At 37.1% G+C, this 21,732-nt stretch overlaps 4 protein-coding genes across 4 annotated transcripts in view; 1 reads left to right on the top strand and 3 right to left on the bottom strand.

Moving 5' to 3' along the window:
• Positions 1 to 3,223, top strand: spring1 (SREBF pathway regulator in golgi 1). Its single transcript, XM_023417153.2, has 5 exons — positions 1 to 651; positions 1,254 to 1,410; positions 1,509 to 1,660; positions 1,925 to 2,038; positions 2,682 to 3,223. The coding sequence occupies exons 1-5, from the start codon at positions 556 to 558 to the stop codon at positions 2,763 to 2,765; spliced, it is 603 nt and encodes a 200-aa protein (XP_023272921.1). The 5' UTR covers positions 1 to 555; the 3' UTR covers positions 2,766 to 3,223.
• Positions 3,224 to 4,480: 1,257 nt separating this feature from the next.
• On the bottom strand, positions 4,481 to 6,145 carry LOC111663070 (uncharacterized). The gene is made up of 2 exons (XM_023417123.2): positions 5,908 to 6,145; positions 4,481 to 5,250 (listed from the first exon to the last, which is right to left on the bottom strand). Exons 1-2 carry the CDS (start codon positions 6,028 to 6,030, stop codon positions 4,777 to 4,779), a joined length of 597 nt encoding a protein of 198 aa, XP_023272891.2. The 5' UTR covers positions 6,031 to 6,145; the 3' UTR covers positions 4,481 to 4,776.
• A 1,958-nt stretch (positions 6,146 to 8,103) lies between these two features.
• Positions 8,104 to 11,596, bottom strand: LOC111663056 (uncharacterized). Its single transcript, XM_087176882.1, has 3 exons — positions 11,544 to 11,596; positions 10,156 to 10,381; positions 8,104 to 8,992 (listed from the first exon to the last, which is right to left on the bottom strand). The coding sequence occupies exons 1-3, from the start codon at positions 11,594 to 11,596 to the stop codon at positions 8,558 to 8,560; spliced, it is 714 nt and encodes a 237-aa protein (XP_087033008.1). The 3' UTR covers positions 8,104 to 8,557.
• Positions 11,597 to 12,430: 834 nt separating this feature from the next.
• castor1 (cytosolic arginine sensor for mTORC1 subunit 1) overlaps positions 12,431 to 21,732 on the bottom strand; it is a 19,755-nt gene continuing 10,453 nt past the window's right edge. Inside the window, exons 3-9 of the mRNA XM_023417121.2 lie at positions 21,670 to 21,728; positions 20,944 to 21,079; positions 18,395 to 18,518; positions 17,643 to 17,759; positions 17,119 to 17,201; positions 16,363 to 16,457; positions 12,431 to 13,489 (exon numbers count right to left, since the gene is read on the bottom strand). Coding sequence (XP_023272889.1) covers positions 13,418 to 13,489; positions 16,363 to 16,457; positions 17,119 to 17,201; positions 17,643 to 17,759; positions 18,395 to 18,518; positions 20,944 to 21,079; positions 21,670 to 21,728 — 686 coding nt within the window. The 3' untranslated portion in view covers positions 12,431 to 13,417. The remainder of the gene's footprint in view (positions 13,490 to 16,362; positions 16,458 to 17,118; positions 17,202 to 17,642; positions 17,760 to 18,394; positions 18,519 to 20,943; positions 21,080 to 21,669; positions 21,729 to 21,732) is intronic.

Here is a 21,732-nt window from a genome sequence, read left to right as displayed (position 1 = left end):
CTGATGGTGGGTGTCACATTTCGCTGGATAAACATCAGAGTTGCTGCCTGTTAGACGCAATCTTGAACAAAACCGAATAATACTTCATAGGGGACGAAACTGCGTCACTAGACTGTGTCGTAATATATTAGCATTTTATTTAACATCACTCTTTAGCTTTTCAAAGACAGAGAGCTAATGCTAACGACAGCTAGCTAACAGGCTAACAAAGCAAGCTGTCATTATGTTATCTTGCTTGACCATTGCTTAACTGCTTTGAGAGATTAAGTAATATTTACAGCTACTGCTTGTTTTGTGAGTAACTTAACCTGCAACATGGGTTAGCTAACGTGGCTGTCCGGAATCTAGCTTAAAGCGTCTTATTTATCATATTTCCTGTCAGATAAAGCTAGCTAACGTCAGTTTACAGAGTTTTACTTTGCTTTTTGAGTCAGTCAGACACCGTTACATTATACCTGACAAATACGTCGGTCAGGCAGTTGATACCCGCCGGTGGAGATTTGATGGTTTGGACTGTCACTGTCACCTCCGGCATTTTCACAACAAAGCCATGCTATGATGGTGCTACGGCGGCTACTGAGAAAGCGCTGGGTGCTGGGAGTAGTCTTCGGGCTGTCGCTCATCTACTTTCTCACCAGCACGCTCAAACAGGTACAGAAACTCCCACTACTACTACTCCCGCTGCACCATGCTGGGCTATCTGGATAAGATCTTTGGCATATGTGGATTTATATCCCAAAAGAGCACATTGCATTGTGAAACTATGCACAGTACTGTCACAGCAACCCCAAACATACAGCCAGAATCATAATGAAGAACTATCTTAAGCAGAACAAGGAGTCCTGCAACAGATGGTCTGGTGCCCTGATCTCAAAATCATGGAGTCAGTCTGAGATTACATGAAGAGACAGAAGCAAATGAGATGGCCTATTAATCTGCAGAGGTGTTAGGCCCTAAAAGTAAAGTGAGGGTGCTTTAAAAAATTAACATCATGAATCAGTTAACTTCATACAAAGTGCTATAATCAGAAAAAAGCTAAATCAAGTCAATATTTGGTGTGACCATTCTCAACTTTTGAAATAGTACAATGCAACCTGCAAGCACAGTTTTTCAAAGGTGTATGTTTGGGGTGAAATCATTGCCTTTTTTCTCTGTAGACTTATCAGTTCACTATCTCTCTCATCCCTATCTGGTTTAAGTCTGAAATTTGCCACTTTGAGATGTTGTTTGATGACGCATCATGAAATTCGCAGGAGGAAAGGACCATACGGGACCGCACACTCTTAGAGGTTAGAGATTCAGACCATCGCATCCCCTGGAAAGTCCGTTTCAACCTGGGCAACAGCAGCAGACAGATTACTCAGTGCAGAAACTCCATCCAGGGCAAGACACTGCTCACAGATGAACTTGGTGAGTAATACAGCGGTTTCTCATCACCAAACAGTGATGATAAAACAGCTCCACAAGACTGTGGCCTTTAATCAATGTATGTGCTTAATGTTTCGCAGGTTATGTCTGCGAGAGAAAAGACTTGCTGGTTAACGGCTGCTGTAATGTCAACGCTCCCAGCACCAGACAGTACATCTGTAAAAGCTGCCTGGCCAATGGCTGCTGTAGCATCTATGAGTATTGCGTGTCTTGCTGTCTCCAGCCTGATAAGGTATCTGATTTGTCACATCAAGGATGTTTCAGGGGTTGGGTTGTTCCTGTGATCACCAATGGCAAACCTTGTCAACATGCTGTATCTCGTGAATCCATTTCAATAGATAATGTTCAAACTCAAGAATCAAGATACCAGGAGGCCCAAAGTTTAATATTGATATTGCAGTTTATTCATAGCAGTGACTACAAGGAGAAAAGAGGAACAGAATGAAATCTGTTCTCGAGTGTTTTTCACAAGTTCTCTATCTCTTATCTTCTTCAGCAACCTCTCCTCGAGCGCTTCCTGAATCGTGCAGCTGAAGGTTTCCAGAATCTCTTCACTGCCGTCGAAGATCATTTTGAGCTCTGCCTGGCCAAGTGTAGAACCTCTTCACAAGTATGTTATGAAACAAATAGGATTTAAAACAATCTGCTCTGACAGACCAGCTCTCCTAACTTACAGTCATACAGAACAAGTCTAAAATGTAGCCACTCGATTATTCTAAAACTGAGAACCGTCATCCCGCAGATGAGCAACCACACGTCCCACGCATCTCTTAACAATTAAAGTCAGTATTTTGCTCGTATAATATTCATCTGTGACAATACAAACAACTTTTAATGCATCAGTACGACTCATTGCAACTGTCTCATGAATTTCCTGAATCACAAAAACTGGCCACAGCAGGTTTTGGTTGTTTTCTTCATAGAATGTCATTATTTCAGTTTTAGATCATACAATAATTCCCCACAGATTAAAATATATGATCACATCCATTCTGTAGTGGCTTTGATTGTTGCTCTCCCCAATATTAATTGCTTACAAAAACTCAGAATTAAGACTAAAATAACTGAAATAAGCATTTTCTTAATTCTGGTGCTGAATGAATGTTATATTTTATTACCTATGAACATTCAAATTAAGTTGTAAGATCAATTGTATTGAATTTGTTCATTCAGCAGAAAAATGTATGTTTGTACAATAAAAAAAAAAAAACACAAATATATTAATTTGTTTATACTTTTTTCTTCTCATGCAGAGTGTTCAACATGAGAACACCTACCGAAACCCTCAAGCAAAGTACTGCTACGGAGAGAGTCCGCCAGAGCTACTTCCTGTATGAGAGTTTGACTTTCTTCTCGGGTTCAGGATGTACAGGAACAGCAGCGGGCCAATAATATGTCCTGATTGGACACCTTAAGGGTGCTTTGTACTCTCTACAAATGAACTGCTGTCTTGGAGAATTTTGCATTATAGTGGCAAAGGAATGAAGATATCCAAGACCAATCTCTCAAAAATGGACAAATGCTACATGTGATTTGATTATTTACACTTCATAAGTGCATAGAAGGCTTCATACATTCATCCGTGATGATCATCAGGTCTACATAGCAGGCAGCTCATCCATCAGGATTCGCGTCAAAGCATTCATGTCATAAAATAGGCTTCATTTTAAAAGAAGTTAACGGCTGTTTTATGTTTTGGTGAATATTTTAAAACCGCAAAGAATGTGTCATTACTTCTGTGTATAGTGCATGCATATGTATCAGCTATTTAATAAAAGTGACTGTGAAACTAAAACGGTGACATTCAGAATTTCTTTAGTAGTGCCTTTGATATTTTCATGAACTGTTGTGCTACAGGTGTGAAGGGCAGCTCTATACTGGGCTATGTGTGTAGTTTATCCAATACAAGGGGTCACAGGCATGCTAAAACTTTTAAAGCTACCAAAAGCCCAAAGAAAATCATGTATTTTAAAGTTTGCTCGTCAACATCTGGGTTGAATTTAGTAGAGAAAATGATCACGCAAGCAAAGTCAACTTGAAATCACCAAAGCTTTCAAAACAGTTGAATGTGTATTGTAAAAAAAACAAAATAAACAATTGAACAATTTCTATTGGTCACAGCAGTCAATGAAAGAAGTGTATAAAAACAAATTTATAAATATATAAAATTCAATAACTTAAAGAAGCTCATCCAGACCAACACCACATTGGAACTTCTAATAGAATATTAATTGATCACTTAATTTGCAGAGGACCAGGCCCACATTAATCTTTGTTACAGTGTTGTTGTTCTCTTGCGTTGCTTTGATGGGAGTCTGACAGATTTATCTGCCTTACTGTGCACTGTCCATCTGTCCTCGCATTTCACTGCAGAATACAGTGATTGGAGCCCAACCTTGTGGCTCTCTGAAGGTGATTCTTATCAGCTTCTCTCTCTACCTCAGGCAATGTAGCCCGCTCACAAGGGATAGATGGCCAGAGCAAAACAATTAATCATTGTGAAGGCTGAAAAAACAAACTGTCGTAATTAGGAAATGTATTAGAGCCCCTTCTCATTTGCCTTGTTGGCAAGTTGATTAATTACCATCACTCGGGAACCGTGTCAATTGTTGCAAAATATCAAGTTTAATTGAACAAATTATTTTTCTGATATAATTTTAAAGAAGTAGTATGACATTTTGGCAAATACAAATGTTCAATTCTGAAAATTAAATGTAAAGATCGATACCAATCTTTGTCTGTAAAGCAAATATGGAGCTTCAGCTAGCAGCCAGCTGGCTTACCCAGATAGAAAAATAAATCAAGGCTTGGGTCATACGTTTGTTTTATTCTGGTCCAGTATCCGCTCAGTTCCATGGTCCATATTTGTCCCATATTGAAAGATGCTACTTCCACATCTGGACCAATTCTGATGCACATACAGAAAATCTTCTGGCTGTCAGTCAATACCGAAGGATAACAGCCAGACTATGCCCAAATGTGGAAGTACTGTATATAGGCCAGACTTGGGCCGAGGACCCATACATATATTGCTATAAGTTTAATTTTGGTGGTGACAGTGAAACAGCCTGGCTCTGTCAGAAATTGTATTTTCCAAAATATCAAACTATTCTTTAAACCAAAAATTGTGAAAAAAAAGGGGATTTGATCAGTTATATTAACGACTTTAGATTGTCTATATAGAATTACCAATTGCATTTGCAATGATAAATGCAAATTATAAATGTCCCAAATGTATGCCAATATGCTGTATACATGAAAATAGACATGAAACATTTACAAATCTTGAAAAAATATTTTAAGCTGCCATAGACTGTAACCACATCTCCATCACAAGTTGTTAAAAAATTATAGGAGGTATCCACTCCCCTCATAGTATTTCTGACGCATTACCACAGGAACTTTATGTTTTCTGTTATTTCTCGCTTTGACCATTGAAATGTGGACCTGAACGTTATGCTCCAGCCAGTTCAGATAGTCCCTGGCTGTCTTCAACAGAGTGTGACTCCACTGTTTCCTCTCAAACACAGATATGGGCATTTTGGGTGGAATAGGTTTAGAGGGGCATTCCCCTCCGAGAATATTCTTCACACACTTTGCGAGCATGTAGATTTGGGAGATGGTGGCCTCCAGCTCCTTATGAAGTGGAACATCTTTGGGATTCAGGTTGCCCCTCTGGTCCTGCAGGACTTCCCCAAGGCCTTGAGCCATGAAGAGGAGGCTGCACTGAACTTTTGAGGAGATGAGGGGAGAGTTCTGGTGTACATGGAGCTCAGGGAAGCCAGGGGACCAAGTGCCAAGGTGCTTCCCATTGGCTTCATCCTGAAAGAGAAGAGCAACAGTGAATTTAAGCGGAAGGTCTATTTTGCTCATGACATGAAATTTATCAAATTTGTATTACAAATATATCTCTAATCTCTTCAATTCTGTCTCTGCAGGGTGACATTAGAGACAAGATCTCAGAGTGGATATACGCTACGCCCACTCAATTAATGTGTCTGCAGATTTAGTAAAAGATGTGGTTTCTAAAGTCACCATTAATGCTTATTGGCGCATGGCAACGTTCCAATGTCACCAATATAAAGATAACAGACGAGCAACGTATAAAGACATGTGTCCTCTCCACAACAGGCTCATCCTACACAATGAAGTGAAAAGTTCATGTAATTTAATATTCATATGGTTCATTTGAATAAAGTAGGTGATCGTAGTGAGGTTTAGTAAAATATGGAAAAAGAATCCACAGATTAACTCATCCAACTCAAGAACAATTTAAAGTAATGTTCATTTTATTACTTATATTACACCACATAGAGAAATAGGCCAATATTGTATTTTTTCCTCATTTACTTACATTTATCTTTATAGTTACAGTTACTAGTTACTTTTCAGATTCAAATTTTCATATCATCACATTATAGATTTTATAGAGATGCATTCTTATAGATTTAACTTGTTGTTGTTGTTTGTGTTACTTACAAAACTTGTCAAGCTTATTTCAACTAGACTTTTGGTGAGGGCTGTCAGCTCTTTTGGCCTGCACAATGCTGCAGCTGTATGTTTCTTTGGCGCATGTCTTGCATCCAAGCTTGGCAACAGCATCACCAACCAGGCACACACCACTTTCAGAAAACCTGCAAATGCAAGTGCACCATTTTAAAACCATCAAATAAATTTCAAAGTTTGAAAAACTTGTGTTTCTGACACACGCTGATAAATGAATGAAGAAATGAAACTGCACTGTGTACTGTACCTGTTGTGTATTTCATTCTGACTCCACTCAAGTTTTCAAATGTTACAAAGAGTGATCCCTGCAGCAATGCAATCTCAATCACACAAGATGATTTTTATAAGTGCACAACTCTCAAAAGGGGCGTGTGAAAAAAATGCTGAAGATAATCTGAACCTATCGCTAACTTTGCCATATCCTTTGATGAAAAAAGTAAAGCAGTAACCAATCTAGATTGGGTTCCTTTAACAGGTCAGCACCCTGCAAGGTACTTCACTTCCACTGAGGGAAAGAAAATACTGCAAATTTCCAAAGATTTGTACTAAACACAACTGTCGTCAAGGTGAGCTCATTTGATGAAATCTCCTGTTTTTTGCATCCAAAATAATTTTCAGGATAATCACCCGCTCATGTTTAAGCAAAGGATCTGTTTGGTTTGGGAAATGTCTTTGTTTTGTAGAGAAGACATTGCTCTTTTTATCACTGGCTTTTATTTATCTTGCATGATCTCCACACAAGTAGTGAATTTGCATTTTGTATAAACAGCTACTTTCACTCTCTGACCCAACATTAAAATATTTTATCTTGACATCAATTCAGATGAAACACACAATTCTGACAAGCAACATTCTTTAATATACGTCAGCTGTTTATCACGCACTTTTGTAATGACGATTTTTCTACGTTATGATTGATTCATTCCTGCTCTGATCCCCCTCTCGCAACACTTCCTGTGCGTAGATGCAACTCTAACCACAACTCCACAATATCCTAAAGGTCATGTCAACTGGTTTAGTCCAGTTTAACCATCAGACTACATCTTATAACTCTACAGCGCTGGTGTGATTTGCATGATATTACATGAGGGTCATTGGTCTAAGAATTGTTGCAAATTCTAGAATAAATATTAAATAAAAGTTTAGTTTTTGTTTTCACTTTTTTCAAAAGCAATAAAAAGCAAACTAATGCAGAATATTACACAATTTCTTTATGGTGTCATCAGAAGTATTTATTACAGCCACAAAATAAACGTTACAGCAGAGGCTGAGGTTACACATTTCGTGTTGTTCTTGTTCATTTATGTAAACATAAAATGCTTTAATGACGTAAAATACTTTGTGTGCTGCCACCCCATATAAAGGGCAGTAGGAAAAAAAGGTGGCATTCAATAACAAAAATATTAATGAAACCAGCAAAATTAACACTGTGAATTTCATGAATATATAATAAATAGAAACATTTAAGATGAAAAAAAGAGAAAAAGAACAACAAATAAAACTTCATAGCAAATGAGGTGGACTAACTGGAACGTAGCACTTGCTCATGTAAACATAGGATGAGCTGAACAGATACAAAGGCATCAAAACAAAACACTAATTTAACAATTCTTGGTAACTGCTGACCTTACAAAATGACCTATCGGAATATATACACACCCATGAGTGCATCAACTTTTGCTGAATGTCATTTACTGCAGAACATTTGAACTCTTCCTCCCACAGCTTGACAGTGCCCAACACCTCGCTGATAAGAGCCCAGTGTTGTAAACCTGTTTCCACTTTCACACTCACAGGAGATTAAAAAAAAAAACAAAAAAAAAACAACACGAAACTTACACTTTTGTTTTGTTACCAAAGTAATAAATTATTAATGAATAAATAACACACATTGGACTAAAATAAAAATAACAATTATAAAAATAATAATAATAAATAAATAAATAAAATGAAGAACCTCCTCTTCATGTTTTTAATGTACTTGCTTTTCTGTCTTCCTACCATGTTGTAAACGGTTATGATAAATTCTACATTATATAAATAAAGTGCTGTGGTCGATAAAGTTGTAATAATAATAATAATAACAATAACAATAATAATAACAATCATAATAATGATAATAATAATAATAATAATAATAATAATAATAATAAACATCATCATCCCCTTTTCAGAAAATAAATACATATTCAATAATATATAAATAATCCTAATCTAAATTACATTTCAGTCTGCTGAATTTACTGTACATTTAATTAACAAAAATTCCCATTTTAAATAAATAAATATCATTAATAACTTCATATAAATATAACTTAATAAACTGAAAGAGACATTGCAGAGCTTTTACACAAAATTTGAGGTGGAGGTTTGGTGGCACCATTTTATGAGAGAGGAGAATGAAGGATATCTTAATTTTGTCCATCTCTGAATTCCGAATGTTAGTGTATGTAACCTTCTTTGATCATAGGGTTTAAGTAAAAAAAAAGAAAATCTTAAGCATTGCAGAAAATATTAGAGAGGGGGCGAGGATCTCATTAGAAATTGATCACATTAGAAAGTTACCTCAGATCCTCAATACATGTTTAACTAATCTTCATGTGTAAATTGGTGGAATGCCCCTTTAAAAGGATTGACTCCCTGCCACCTCACACTTTTTCTTTGTCTCCTCAAGTACCTGCAGCACTGCTTTAAGCCATTCACTCAGTGAGACTATGACACCACAGCCATATTCTTTTTTAGCATAGTCATGACTGTGGGACAACTGCAGTGGAGCCGGCGTTGGCAAAGGGATTTCTGGGGAGATGTTTATAAGAATAGTTTTGATTTTAGTTAAATGGTTGAAGAGCCCGCCCTTGACGCGAGACAAGGGCCCGGCAATAGATTCTGGGTTGCCCCAAACTGTTTCCTGATATCCTTCAACTTTTAAAATGTGCAAATAAAAAAGCACATTCTTTGTGATGATGTCCTGCAGCTTCTCAGAGATGTTGACTCCAGATATGGCGGAATTAGGAACATCAGCTGGAATGGATTCCCCCTTGGATCCATGATGAGTTTTCTGTAAGAAAGAAAGGGTCTGGTGTGATTTCACCTTAAATCTAAGCGTGGAGTGAAAGTGATCACTGTAAAACACACTTGTTTAAAATTCAAACAGGAGCAAAAGAAGTGAACATTACAGAGGTGATAAAAATTCAACCTCCATCATTAATTGGTTTTTAAATGATCTACAATGTGTTACTAAGATTTTGGTTTAGCAAATTATCAGTTATAAGGACACTCGGGATGAATGAATGGAAACTGATCTGAACTGAAGTTTAAGTGTACATGAAATGGAAATTTAAAGTAGGTAAAAAAAAAAAAGTCTATTTTACAGAGCTCTTTAAGATGAAAATAAACAAGTATATACAAAAAAATCACCTCAAGTTTTTGTATTAAGCAACAATGCATATTGTAGATGAAGGTGATGTTTTCTTGTTGCAGTTCTAATCCATAAGATTTTCATTAAAAACCTGAAACCACAGTGAGCTGTGAAATGAGGCTATACGCTAAACAACTCCTTCTGTGCCCTACTGTTGTGGGGAAACTACTCGCACAGTGTGCTGCATTACATTGGACTGTGGTTGTGACTGTGGTTGTGACCACTATTGACTCAGTTCTTTATTAAAACAACATGCGTTTGTTTGGCTGCACTGGAATCGGGTACACCAACTGCTCTTCTGTTGTGTTTCTGATCAAGTAACTGCTCAGGAAGTGTTTGCTGTAGCATTAAATTGTACTTGCTGTTTCCACAGTAACCACAGTTGTCGCCACATCAACCAGGACTGAAATCTAAAGGATTATGATTTTTAAAATGTAGTGCAGCTTTAAAATGATTTTCTTAGTGGATAGATGTGAAGTGAAGCTTTTTCATTACAGAAGCCCATGACCTCACATTTATAATCAACAAAAAGAAGCAGGGGAGGATCAAATTCAAACAAAAATAGCTGTAAGATCATCTTGTCTGCACGTAATTTCAGGTATTATGTCACATATCTTACATCAACAGCTGTGCAAGAACACCAAGATCAAATTTTGCAACAGCTACACAAACTGTACTTAAAAATATCCCTGAAAGTAAAAAAGGGCTGGGCATTTTCACAAAAAACAAAAATATGCAAGTATGCAAGTAGCACAGGAAATACACCATAAGAAAAAAAAAGAAAGATATTATGACAGACTTACATATTCTCTCAGTAAGTTGTCTGTTTCATGTCGCAGTAGAGTTGTAAGAGATATAGTGCTGCCCAAGTCACTACAGCTGGCGTAAGTTGGAGCAGAAGACACTGACCGCCACTGGATTTCCAAAAGCAGGTGGAGAAGAACTGAGAAAAGGTAAAGTGGATACAGGTGACTCAAATGTAACACAGAATATACAGTAAAGATTCTACTTCTTCTGTGATGGATTTCTCTCTAAGTTTGGGCTAAATAGTTAGGAGGGAGTGAGTTCTGAGAGACTGACACTTAAGTCTAAACCTTCATCACTGATTATCAGTTGGAGGCCCTCAGCACCATGTTTTGAATCTGTCAGATCAACGAGTCTAAACATGTGGTTGAGAAATCCCCAAGGGTTAAAAGGGCAAATCTGAGCGGTTGATGAATAATTTAGGAAAACAGAAAACATATTTCAGCTACACTTAACAAATTAAAAGCATTTCAGATTTTCCTCTTTCCTTTTCTGGTGAATTATTAGATATTTTATCTCTAAAAATTATTCAAATAAAATAAGTTTTATAAAAGTCAATTTCTATCATTTTGGACAAGACTGTTTCCTTGGACAAGACAATTTTTTTTTTTTTTACACATGTGTCTGTACAGTAGTTTATCAGTAACATGATACATGTAGAAAATAAAGTTTGATCATTATCAAATCAAGTGCTACTTACTGGACATTCAAATTAAGAGGTTAAATACTAATCTTCATTATAAGATACATTAAATAACAATATAGTTATTACATTTATGAATATATTATAAAAGATAATAAAGATATTTACCACAATGCCTTAGAAGTCCCATGAGTCTGTAATCCATAGTGACAGTAATAACTGATTTGCTTAACACTCAGCACTTGTTGATAAACAAACCAAGTAAAAACAGCAAAGTGCAACTCTGCAAAACACTTTTCACTGATTAACTGGCCTATATATACTAGTAGGCAGTTATCTACACCCACACACTTTGACACACACACAACACAAGGAATGACTTGTGTTGACTTGCATTCCATGATGCCATTTTTTCGAAATCACTCATCCTCAGAGGTGTGACTTGAATGCCTCATGTGCTTCTGAGGTATTGTGCAGATAAGATTCACAAGCAAATTAAAAATAAATATTAAAAGTTACACCACATAAAATATTGACAAACAGAGGCCGTTAGCATTATACAATACAATAGAAGTCATTATTATTCATTGAATGATAAACCATTTGACTTTGATATCATATATATTGAAACAGCTCTTCTAACAAAATCTTAACACAGGTAAATGCTCTATTTTGGCAGTGCTGGAACCCATCGACACTGGTGATCATTTATTTGTAATTTGTAAACTGCAGGTTTTCTCTTACCTCTCTGATGGTAGTTTTCCAGATCTGGAGCTTGGTCCATTGGTGTCCCACATGGTTCGGTTCTGGGTCCAATTTTGTTTTCCTTGTACTTGCTTCCCCTTAGGCAAATCAGCCATTAAAAGATGTATCTCATGTGTTGTTTTTGTTTTTTATTCTTAAATAAATTCCATCAAAGTCTGGATGTCCATCCTCTAATTTCCTGCAGGTTAACATAGTGGTTGTGGTTCAGATGTTCGCCCATGACCGCCTGCTCCCAAACCTTAGAGGATGTATTGAATTTGTTTCATCTTCAATTTGGTCCAACTTCAAAAATTAAGATGTTATTTTTGTGAGGAATATCAATAATCTGAGCTGCACTGTATCTCCAGCGAGGATATTTTAGGCTTTTAAAAGGTTTGTTACACCTCACCACAGACTTGAAAACAAAGGGCAAAACACCTTCGAGGTGCTGGCTTCCCTTTAAATCTGAGACAGGTCAAGCACCACAAAGTCATTATTACTGCCATCTCATTTGGTCTATTCCTGTTAAAAACTAACTGACAGGGCATCAAGTGGCGCAGTGGGTTGAGCAGGCGCCCTATATGTAGAGGCTAGAGTCCTCGCTGCAGCTGGTCCCAGTTCGAATCCCGCATTGGACGGCCCTTTCCTGTATGTCATTCCCCCTCTCTCTACCTCCCCATTTCCTGTCTCTCTCTACTGTGCTATAATAAAGGCATAAGAAGCCCAAAAAATACACTTAAAAAAAAAAAAACTAAAATGACTTGTCATCTACATCATACGTTTGACTCGTCAGTGGGGAATGACAGGAATGTCATGAGGTAGTCACTATTTGTTGGAATATGTAGTTACAGTATATCCTTCATGCCAAGAAGTAAACAAAAAGTACCTATTTTCAATATTCTTTATTGAATGAAGCAGCACAAAAATTACAAATGTTTACAGAATACTCTTACTTCAAATTGTACAAAATGTAGTTGTACCAAAGAAAAACATCTAAGTGATATTAGCTAAACTAAGTTTATTGTGCAAATAACAAAAAATAAGACATAGTGTTATTGACCTTGGTAATGCTATGGTTAAGAATTGCTGACCTATTAATGAAACAAACAAACAAAAAAGAAAAACACTGACCAAACCTACTCTCATGTTTGACTGCATTTGTAGTAGTTTTAATATATTAGAACTACCTGCACATTCCTCTCAAACCACACTGAGTAAGCCCTGTTGTTAAAAACTGAAATTGTCAGTTTTCTTTTGCAAGAAAATTATTGTGAGATCAATGTTAACACAACAGCCTTGCAAAAAAAAATTGCAATTCTTACGAATGGCCTTTGATTAAAAGTTGTTTAGACACATGGCGTTATGATATAAACATTACTGGAAGACTAAGTTGTGTGTTTATAGCACTGGCGAAATATTATGCGAGTATGTTCTGCTGTATGGAGCAAAATAATGTTATGAACAATTCAACTTCAGATCGTACACCACAAGATCTCAAGTCCTGTATTAGAAAGTGAGTCTAGCATACATTTTCATATATCTGGCCTTGTGCTTGTGAATTTGAATGTGCAAGTGTGTGTGTATGCGTGTCTGGATGTGTATGTGTTTAGGCGTGTGGATTTTGATGTGCATGTGCAAAGTTTGTGGGCTCCTCCTGCAACTCAGTGCATCCTGCCTCGGAAAGGTTACAACAGGAGGCCCCACAGACAGACTGTATGTGCACACCACAAAGAAGTGCTTCTGGTGTTCATGGCAAGTTCATAGAAGTTAATACTGCTGGCGATGCAGTGCTAGTCTAGGCACAGAGTAAGCCTCCTTTCCTGCTGGTCTGCCACCCCTAGCCACTGGAGCTGGAGTGGGGGGGTGTTCTGAAATCAGCTGGTAGCTGGTTCTTTCCTCTGATGCTGCAGCATGTCTGTAACGCTCACTATGTCCTCCTCAGGGACCTGAAGGAGAAAAGTTAAAGCAGCATTACTTGATTTTACTTAGTAGAACAAGCTGTAAATTCAACATTGACACTTTGTCATGTTATAAAGTTGATATGGTTAAAATGTTAGCAAACAGCTGTTTTTTTAACACCATCCAACAGACATCGTAAGCATTCATTAGAAATTTCTGGCCAATATTCACTCTTCTCTGTGCTGTTTTTGTCCCCAACTCCTACGTTCACCAGCTACTTTCTAACTTTGTCTGTCTACCATCTGATGGGACACCATGAGACTTTTTTGTGATTAAGGATGAGAAAAATGGTCTTTGTTAGAACTGGATGTGCACTGTAAATCAAAAATTCTACAAAACACACAAACCATTTTGCTTTGATGCAACAAAACCTACCACATCCAGTAGTTTTCATTGGTGTCACCAGGAATTTCCCTTAGATGTTATTGAAGATAAAATGATTGTAGTCACTGAAATATCAGCCAGGCAGTGACCTCCCATCATCCCATAATGCACATGTTCTTTCACATGTTTTAGTGACGTAGTTTTGTTCTGGTCCATGCTGGGAAATGTCCTCAGCTATTTCTGTTACTGAGGAACTTTCTGAATGACTTCCATACTTTTCATTCTTCCACTTTACAGAAATTTAGGTGTGTTGATTTTTCCATCAAAATTACAGTTTACACAAAAACAAAATTAAAGACTACCCTACAGTATATACTTTCAATCGCATAAAATAGACATGAAAAGTTTTTATTGCATACCTGAAAATTCTTCAATCAATAGATAAAGAATTGCCATAGCAGATATAAATCTTCCCTGCATCTATCAGCCAGCTTTGATGCAAAGAAGTTCTCAGAAGTGTGGAAGCGGAAGTTACAGTGATGTCACAGCTATTTTAAATATCATCAATGGAATTTGCTATCGTTAGGTCATTAGTGGGTGACTAATACTAATCCCACTCAGCTTTACAAGGGTATGGCAAGAATAGAATTCCATGACATTGACATATAGGAATCACTTTCAGTGACTAAGACACTTATGTTAAGATTCAATGACATGCTTAAACAGCATTATATATCTACGCTGAGTGAGTTACCCTCTCATTTCTGAAATGTTTGAACAGCTGTCTTAAACAGAGTATATCAATAGTGTGTGTGAATAAAATACTGTTACTAGTAGAATTATTGAATCTAAATGTGTTGCTACACTGGCATAGATACCCACGTTAGGTGCTAAGTAGACAGAATGGGTAAAGTCAATATATATGTCACACTGTACACTGTACAGTATTCAGGGCTCCGAGTCCAGTCGACATCAATATTAAAAGCGCAGAGGCGAACTGAATCCACACAAACCACAAAATGGTCTACAGAACCCAGGTACAGTATTGCTGATCATTTGAGATGACAATCAGCTCCACTTTCATCTGGTGGCTCAAGGATGCTGAGAAATAATGCATCCATCATCCACCGTGGTGTAAGAGGGAAGTTTCTGATTCAGTCGCTGACATTCTGCGATAAGTTTCTGGGTAATGTCAAACAAATGACCAAGATAAACTCTTCTTGGTAATTTTAAAGATAATGGAGGTGAAAACAGTTGCTGACTAAGTTGACAGACAGACAGACAGACACAGATGCATTAATCTCAACCAGTGTGCGGTGGATTGGATAACAAAATCAACACTGAGATCAGGAAACGCAACTATGGCGTTTCAGCATCATTTATGCAGTTCATTTGTAAATTTGCATACACCTCACTTTCACAGTTATACCCAGGGTTAGCGTTTTATGGCTTCTTACCTAAAATGAGAATTATATTAGGTGACATAATGAAAACTCTTAGCCGTAGCTGTACCAAACCATATAGTAATTCATTTGAGAGGAATACTCTATAGACGAAGTCTTTACCTTTAATAGTCCATTTAATCTCCTCTACAAATTCCACACGAACATCAAAATGACCAAAATTATTCTTCACAAATAATGTACAACTTTTGAAATAATGTTACTGGAACATCAAATTGAAGATGTAGTTTATGACTTTCAAAATTCACAATATCAGGGTGCAATCATTTTATAATCGCTTTTGAACAAATGCAGATCTGCATTACAGGATTTTAAATATACTTCAGGTATGTCTGATTCATTTTAAAAACTTACCAGGAATTTTTTCAAAATTATACATTAGAGGCCATCTTACATTATTCACACTCATCTTCAAATTCGGCCTTGATTTTGATCTCAACTACACACCCACAAAGTTCTGTGACTGTATGTTGCAGGCTGTGACGCTATCACAGTGAAACAATCAGTCCACAGACAGACACACAGACAGACAAATAACCACCTGCCAAAGTGTTCGAAATTGCCTCTGTGGTAGTTCTTTCCACAGTAGAGGTCTCCGGGACCACATTTTGCCATGATGACACACACACGCTCACACAGACTCACTTTTTCCTAGTCACTGTTGCCTACCGCTTTCTCTTAGCGGAAATTGTTGGGTCTCTATAAATAATATTACAAAGAGAAGGTGTAGACCTGCTCTATTTGGAAAGTGCCTTAAAATAACTTATATTTTGAATTGGCGCTATACAAATAAAAATGGACTTGACTTGACTTGAAAAAAAAAAAACAACAATACCGGCCCTCCTGTTTCAGCTGGTAACAAGTTCACAACAGTAAAACACCCTCAAAATGAGTAAACCAAGAATTCTGTATATAGTGACACATACTAGGTCTTTATCTCATCTCCCACATTAGCAAACAGAGCCCAACCTTAAGTCTTTAAATATCTGAGCGTAGTGTAATACACTTTTGAGTCACTGATGTATTAAACAGTGGTGGTGGCCTAACTAATGATGTAAAGATGTTAGACTCACCAGTGCATGGTCAAAACTGAAGGTGCTTATGTAATAGGCAGAGATGTCGCTGTCAGCGAGAGGCTGAGATATCTGGGCAACTATCCCACATTCATCTAGAAACATAGAGGAAGTAGAGAAGAAATATATTGAAATTAGTATCACAATCACATCTTCACACATCACATCACAATCTTTAACTACACAGAAATGTAACCACATGATAACATAAATCTCATTCTAGATAGTTTTACTTCAGTCAACAATTCCCATTCACATATTTTCGCCAATAAAATAAATAAATGCTAATTATACAATAAATAAATCAGAGTAAGATTAACAAAAAAAAAAAAGAAAAAAAAAAATCACACTGAACAATTACCTAACGTATCACATGTGCATTAACATTAAGGCTAAAAATCAATGAGAAATAAATATATATATCTGTCTTTTTTTTCAGAAACACAGACACATTGAAAAATGTATATAATTTCACAGATCGTGTCAGTCACATTTTAAATTGTTTCAACCTTATTTTGACAGAAGGTTTTAAAGATGTTAGTCCATTCCATGGTCTCTCAATGTCAATAGAAAATTATCAGTGAGTTAGAATACTGTTTGTAAAACCTGACAGATTTCTGATCTGATTTGTAGCGCCAGTCCGGCACCAAAACCACCTTATTTATCTGGAACAGAAGCAGCTCCAGAAACACTAAACTGTATGTAGAGCAAGTAACTAGAGAGGTATTGAGGTATTTAAAAGGGAAATGGCCTTACCGAAGCCCAGTGGTTGTCCCCCTATACGCACCATTCTCCACAGCTCCCCAGAGGAGCTGGTGAACAGAAGATCAGCAGGAAACCTAGAGGACAAAGATCAAGCACTGATGTCTACAAAGCAACCAAGTACAAACACTCGCAAGACTACTTCAGGTGAGAGAGGTGAATACCCTCTTCTAGCAATCTCAAGATAAAGCTTGCAATTACAGCAACAACTGCAAAGCAGTGGCCCAACAAGAAGAAGCAACAATGAAGTAAGCTTTCGTTAAATATATAACTAAGGTATTTCAGTGGAGAAAAACACAATGTTCAGCTTTCTAGTCCCTTTCTCTTCAGCAATTGTACACTTGACCAATTTAGTGTTTATATAATGTCTTCTAATGGCTAGCCTTGTTGATCACTGTCTTATTGTTATTCACAATCTGATATTTTTCTCATTGTACTGTGTGAAAGGTCAGGCATTAAAATTGTTGGATGTTGTTCATTTGTTTATGCTGCTCCACTGTCAAATTAAGAGTCCTCACTGTCTCTGAGCCTCAGTGTCCATCACCAGTGAGATGTAGCCGTCGATGAGGGAGAAGGAGAAGAACTTGATACAGTCCAAGTCCTGGTTGGGAGATGACTGTGTGTCCTCTTTAGGACTGCAGAGGAGGAAGCACATTCAGCTGGTCAGCAGCAATCATTTAATAAAGACTAAAGCCATTTTTATGACAGTAACATGTGAGGTCATTCACACATAATAATAATAATATAATATAATAATAATTCTCAAGCCCAGGCCAAAAAAGGCAAAATTTGCAATACTTGGGATTGTATATTTAATATATATTATAATCAGCATGTATTTTTTATTATTAAAATCACAGAGTCCCATGTAAGCAATTTTAAAATTTGGTATTTATTGTAATCTGTGTGAACCTCTTATAGTATTTTCTACCTTACTGAGCTTCTAAATTCAAACTCTCAGGATTAAAAAAAAAATTAAATAAACATGATTGCAAAAGTAGAAAAACTAAATCTCTGCATTTTATTTTGCGTGGACAATGCTCCTCTATGTTAACAACATCTGGGTTTGACAAATGAGCTGTCTCATATCCAAGCTCTAAAAAAATCATGTCACAGCAGATTAAACTGATGTAACATAATTACTTCTGAGGTTATCTGTCGTGATTAATGTACAATATCAAGTCATTGAGCTGATGTCTACTTAGCATCATGTGCTGCCACCTTGTGTTTTAGACAGGTACTGCAGCGGTGTGAGTGAGCAACATGTCACCTGCTGGAATAGAAGAGCACGTCGATGAGTGTGGTGGCGATGGATGGCAGCGTGTCCGGGTCCAGAGACATGACACAGAACTGGTTCTGGGGGATCAGCACTGGATGAACTGTAGGTTGAATGGCTGGAAAAACAAGGGCAGTGCTGAATTGTAAGAACAGCTTTTCATGTAAAATAATAACCAGTGGTAGTAATGTACAGACGCTTTCAAACTAAATGTTTCTTCTTTCTTCTTCTTCTTTTTCTATTGAGGTAATAATAATTTTTAAGATATTTCTAAGTGGATCCCCATATTTTCTGACATTTTATGCATTTCTGTCCAAAATAATAATAAAAACGATAAAGTGCAATAATAATAATGATAAAATGCCGATACTGTATTCTAATCCATATAAGAGTTTACTGTCGGTTTTAAAGTAAAACAAAAAGTCTGAAACTGGAACACCAACTTTGTCTTTTGTTGAAGTAACTCCGCTCTTACATGTTTTAAATATCAGTGGATCTCCTGGCATTTTAACTCACTAAAAATTTAGTAAAGCACATTTAAAGGTTGAATTTGGTTACAAACCCAAACACAGCTTAGAAATTAAGTTCTACTTCTTGTAGATGCTGACACCTCTCTTCAACACCTTTAAACTACATTGACAATCGATATCCATGTTTCATAATTTAATTCATGTTGGTCTTTAAACTGAGCTTCAGTTGGTGTTTCACCAAACTGTCATTAATAACCTGACTCCCTCTCTATTACGTTTTCTCAACGTCATTCTAATCTTCTGAAGTAACTGTCATTTTGCATTCTGAAAACAATAAGCAAAACTGTTGGGGTGAAAGGTTTCTAAACTAGTTTGACATATGTGTCAAGTTAAAACTTAGATTATGACCTTAAGCTGATTTCTAAGAGATGCAAACATATGAAAGGTTGTGAAGGGGCGGCCACGTTCTGCTCACATCGTACAGCGTGTTCTGTACTTCATGGTGATGAAAAAAAGCTTCCTGTACTGTGATTCATTGTAGTTCAAAGGTTCCTTTATGACTGAAAACTAGTGCGGGCCCAGCCTGCTGGAATTGTTTTGTTCTATAATACCATAAACTGTAATGTTTGTTTCAGTCAAACATGGCTTTGTTAAGCACCACAGGTGTCCCTGAACAACAGGTTCCTCTTGCTATAAATACAGATTTCACTTATCTCTTTACTATGCTACACAGGGTTGATAAGCCAGGTTTAAAGGTGCAGAGGTTTCTGACAGGAGGCAGTGACGCACCAAGATATGCTGCAATGTACCAGCAAAGACAGGGAAGAAGACTGCAAGCCACTAAACATGGAAGTAAACAAGGTTGGATTTAAATAAAATAAGTCAAATGTTTTATGAGGAAGGGGATGCACTGGAAACATTTGCCATACCTCAAGGATATTCATAATGTGTTTCAGAGAGTAACAGTGGTTGTAAACATAACATTTGTGTGTTTACAAAAAAAACTCCACAGCATCTCTTTAAGGATGCTTTATGATAGATCCACTTCTCCAGAGCATCTCTGAATTCGAGAGCAATTCACTGGCAGGACGTATGCATATTGATATGGATATGTTCTGGTTGCCTCATTAGCACTTTCTTACCATTTGTAGTAGGTAGACTGCACAGATTATGGAAGAATGCAGGTTTCAAATAACCCTGTGAGGAAGTGTTTTTTGCAGTTTTTCTTTACATACTACTACTACTACTACTACTAACAATGTGGCAGCACTGCTGAGTTTCAAAATAATAACTATGAGGAAAAGCAGTGTTCTCAGTATTCACACAGGCTGGATCAATGAAGTGTATTGCTCATTTTGAAGTTGAATCACTGCTTATGTCCATAGCTCGATTAAATAGAGTAAGCTGCAGAGTCCTGCTGCTTATTTTACAGTATGAAAACATTCAAGCTGCAGAGCTGATTTGCAGTTAATGTATTTGGATGGGTTTTAATTCTGTGTGCAGTTGGCAGGAATTAAAATTGAAAAGGGGACTTGGCTGATGTCCTTTAATGTTAATTAATTAGTTAATTTAATTAGTTTGTGCTGTGAATATCTAATCACATTTTCTGAATTTAAAACACAGTTACCTGATACAAGAGAAGTGGCTCTTACAACTTACAATTCCGATGTAGGAATAATGATAAGTAAATGTGAAATGTTTCTTCAGAAGGCAGCATCACTTGTGCATTAAATAATGTAATGCTGTATAGTCAGACTGAACATGACCTTGTATTTGCTGTAACTGTTAATGTGACTGCCTTACTTTCAAATTTTAGCTTTTTTAGAGCTACAGTAATATTACTCCGACTAAGTAAAGGTTTTTCTGTGTAAGTAATATTACCACACTTCTACTGGAATTAATCCTTCAATCCCAGAGAAAAAGCAATGACCTGTCACTTCCTATGTGATGGGCAACCCTCCTAAAAACTTTGTAAAAATTACCTGAAGGTGGTGCTAGAGGAGCTCAACTCTGTCCGTTGAGCTGAGCCTGAACAGTAGGTGAACTCATATTAAACAGGACTGTGACCTCTACCTTCTTTGCCGTTCTTCTGGAGGCCGCTGGAAACATCCTGGCAATGCACAGGGACAGACTCTCCTCCCACCTCCTTGTAGATGTTGAACTCCTCCTCCAGAGTGCTGATGACTACAGACAGGTCTTTCTCTTTCACCTACGCAATATAGACGTGAAACATAAATATAGATGGGAAGATGTTTTAGAGAACTGTGATATATGTATAAACACCTTGATAAACCAGCCACACAAGGTTAGTGTATATATATATATATATATATAATTTCGCTTCAGGGTCCAATGCTGTCTCGCTTTAAGCGAATACTTGAGCTCAACGAGCAAGTCTACCATTAATTTACTTGCTGACACAAACGTCCGTCTCTGTGTTATCTATTTTTGCCCACTTAACACTTTCACGTGTAATACATCAACCAAATTTTTAGTGCCCTCAGCTCCAACTGGAATTAATTCCTTAACTGCAAAACCGGTGAGTGGACAAAATGCAGACAGCATGGCTACTTTTGTCTGGCAGGGCTCAGCAGGTGAAGGGCTTCTTTTCAAGATAAGAGTGCAGGAGTTTTTATAAATTCAGTGAGTTTGTAAAATTGCTCTCTAAATTATACAACAGTGAAGCTTTAGAGTGCCTCTTTCATTTGAACAAGAATCTTGTGAGCACTGATTAGAGTGGAGTGGGATGGAGCGGAGAGAAAGCTAAAAAAGTTAAAAGTTAAATCAGCCGTGTCTCACCAGGATAAAGTCGGTCTGATAAGTGGAGAGCATGAAGACGGAGACGTGCTGCTGGGCTAGAGG

This window comes from Seriola lalandi, unplaced genomic scaffold, assembly GCF_002814215.2.
Source record: "Seriola lalandi dorsalis isolate HSWRI2012SDOR001 ecotype SW California unplaced genomic scaffold, Sedor1 jcf7180002054572, whole genome shotgun sequence".
Classification (NCBI taxonomy): domain Eukaryota; kingdom Metazoa; phylum Chordata; class Actinopteri; order Carangiformes; family Carangidae; genus Seriola; species Seriola lalandi.
Note: the sequence above shows the minus strand (reverse complement) of the source record. Positions and strands in the feature narration are given on the sequence as shown.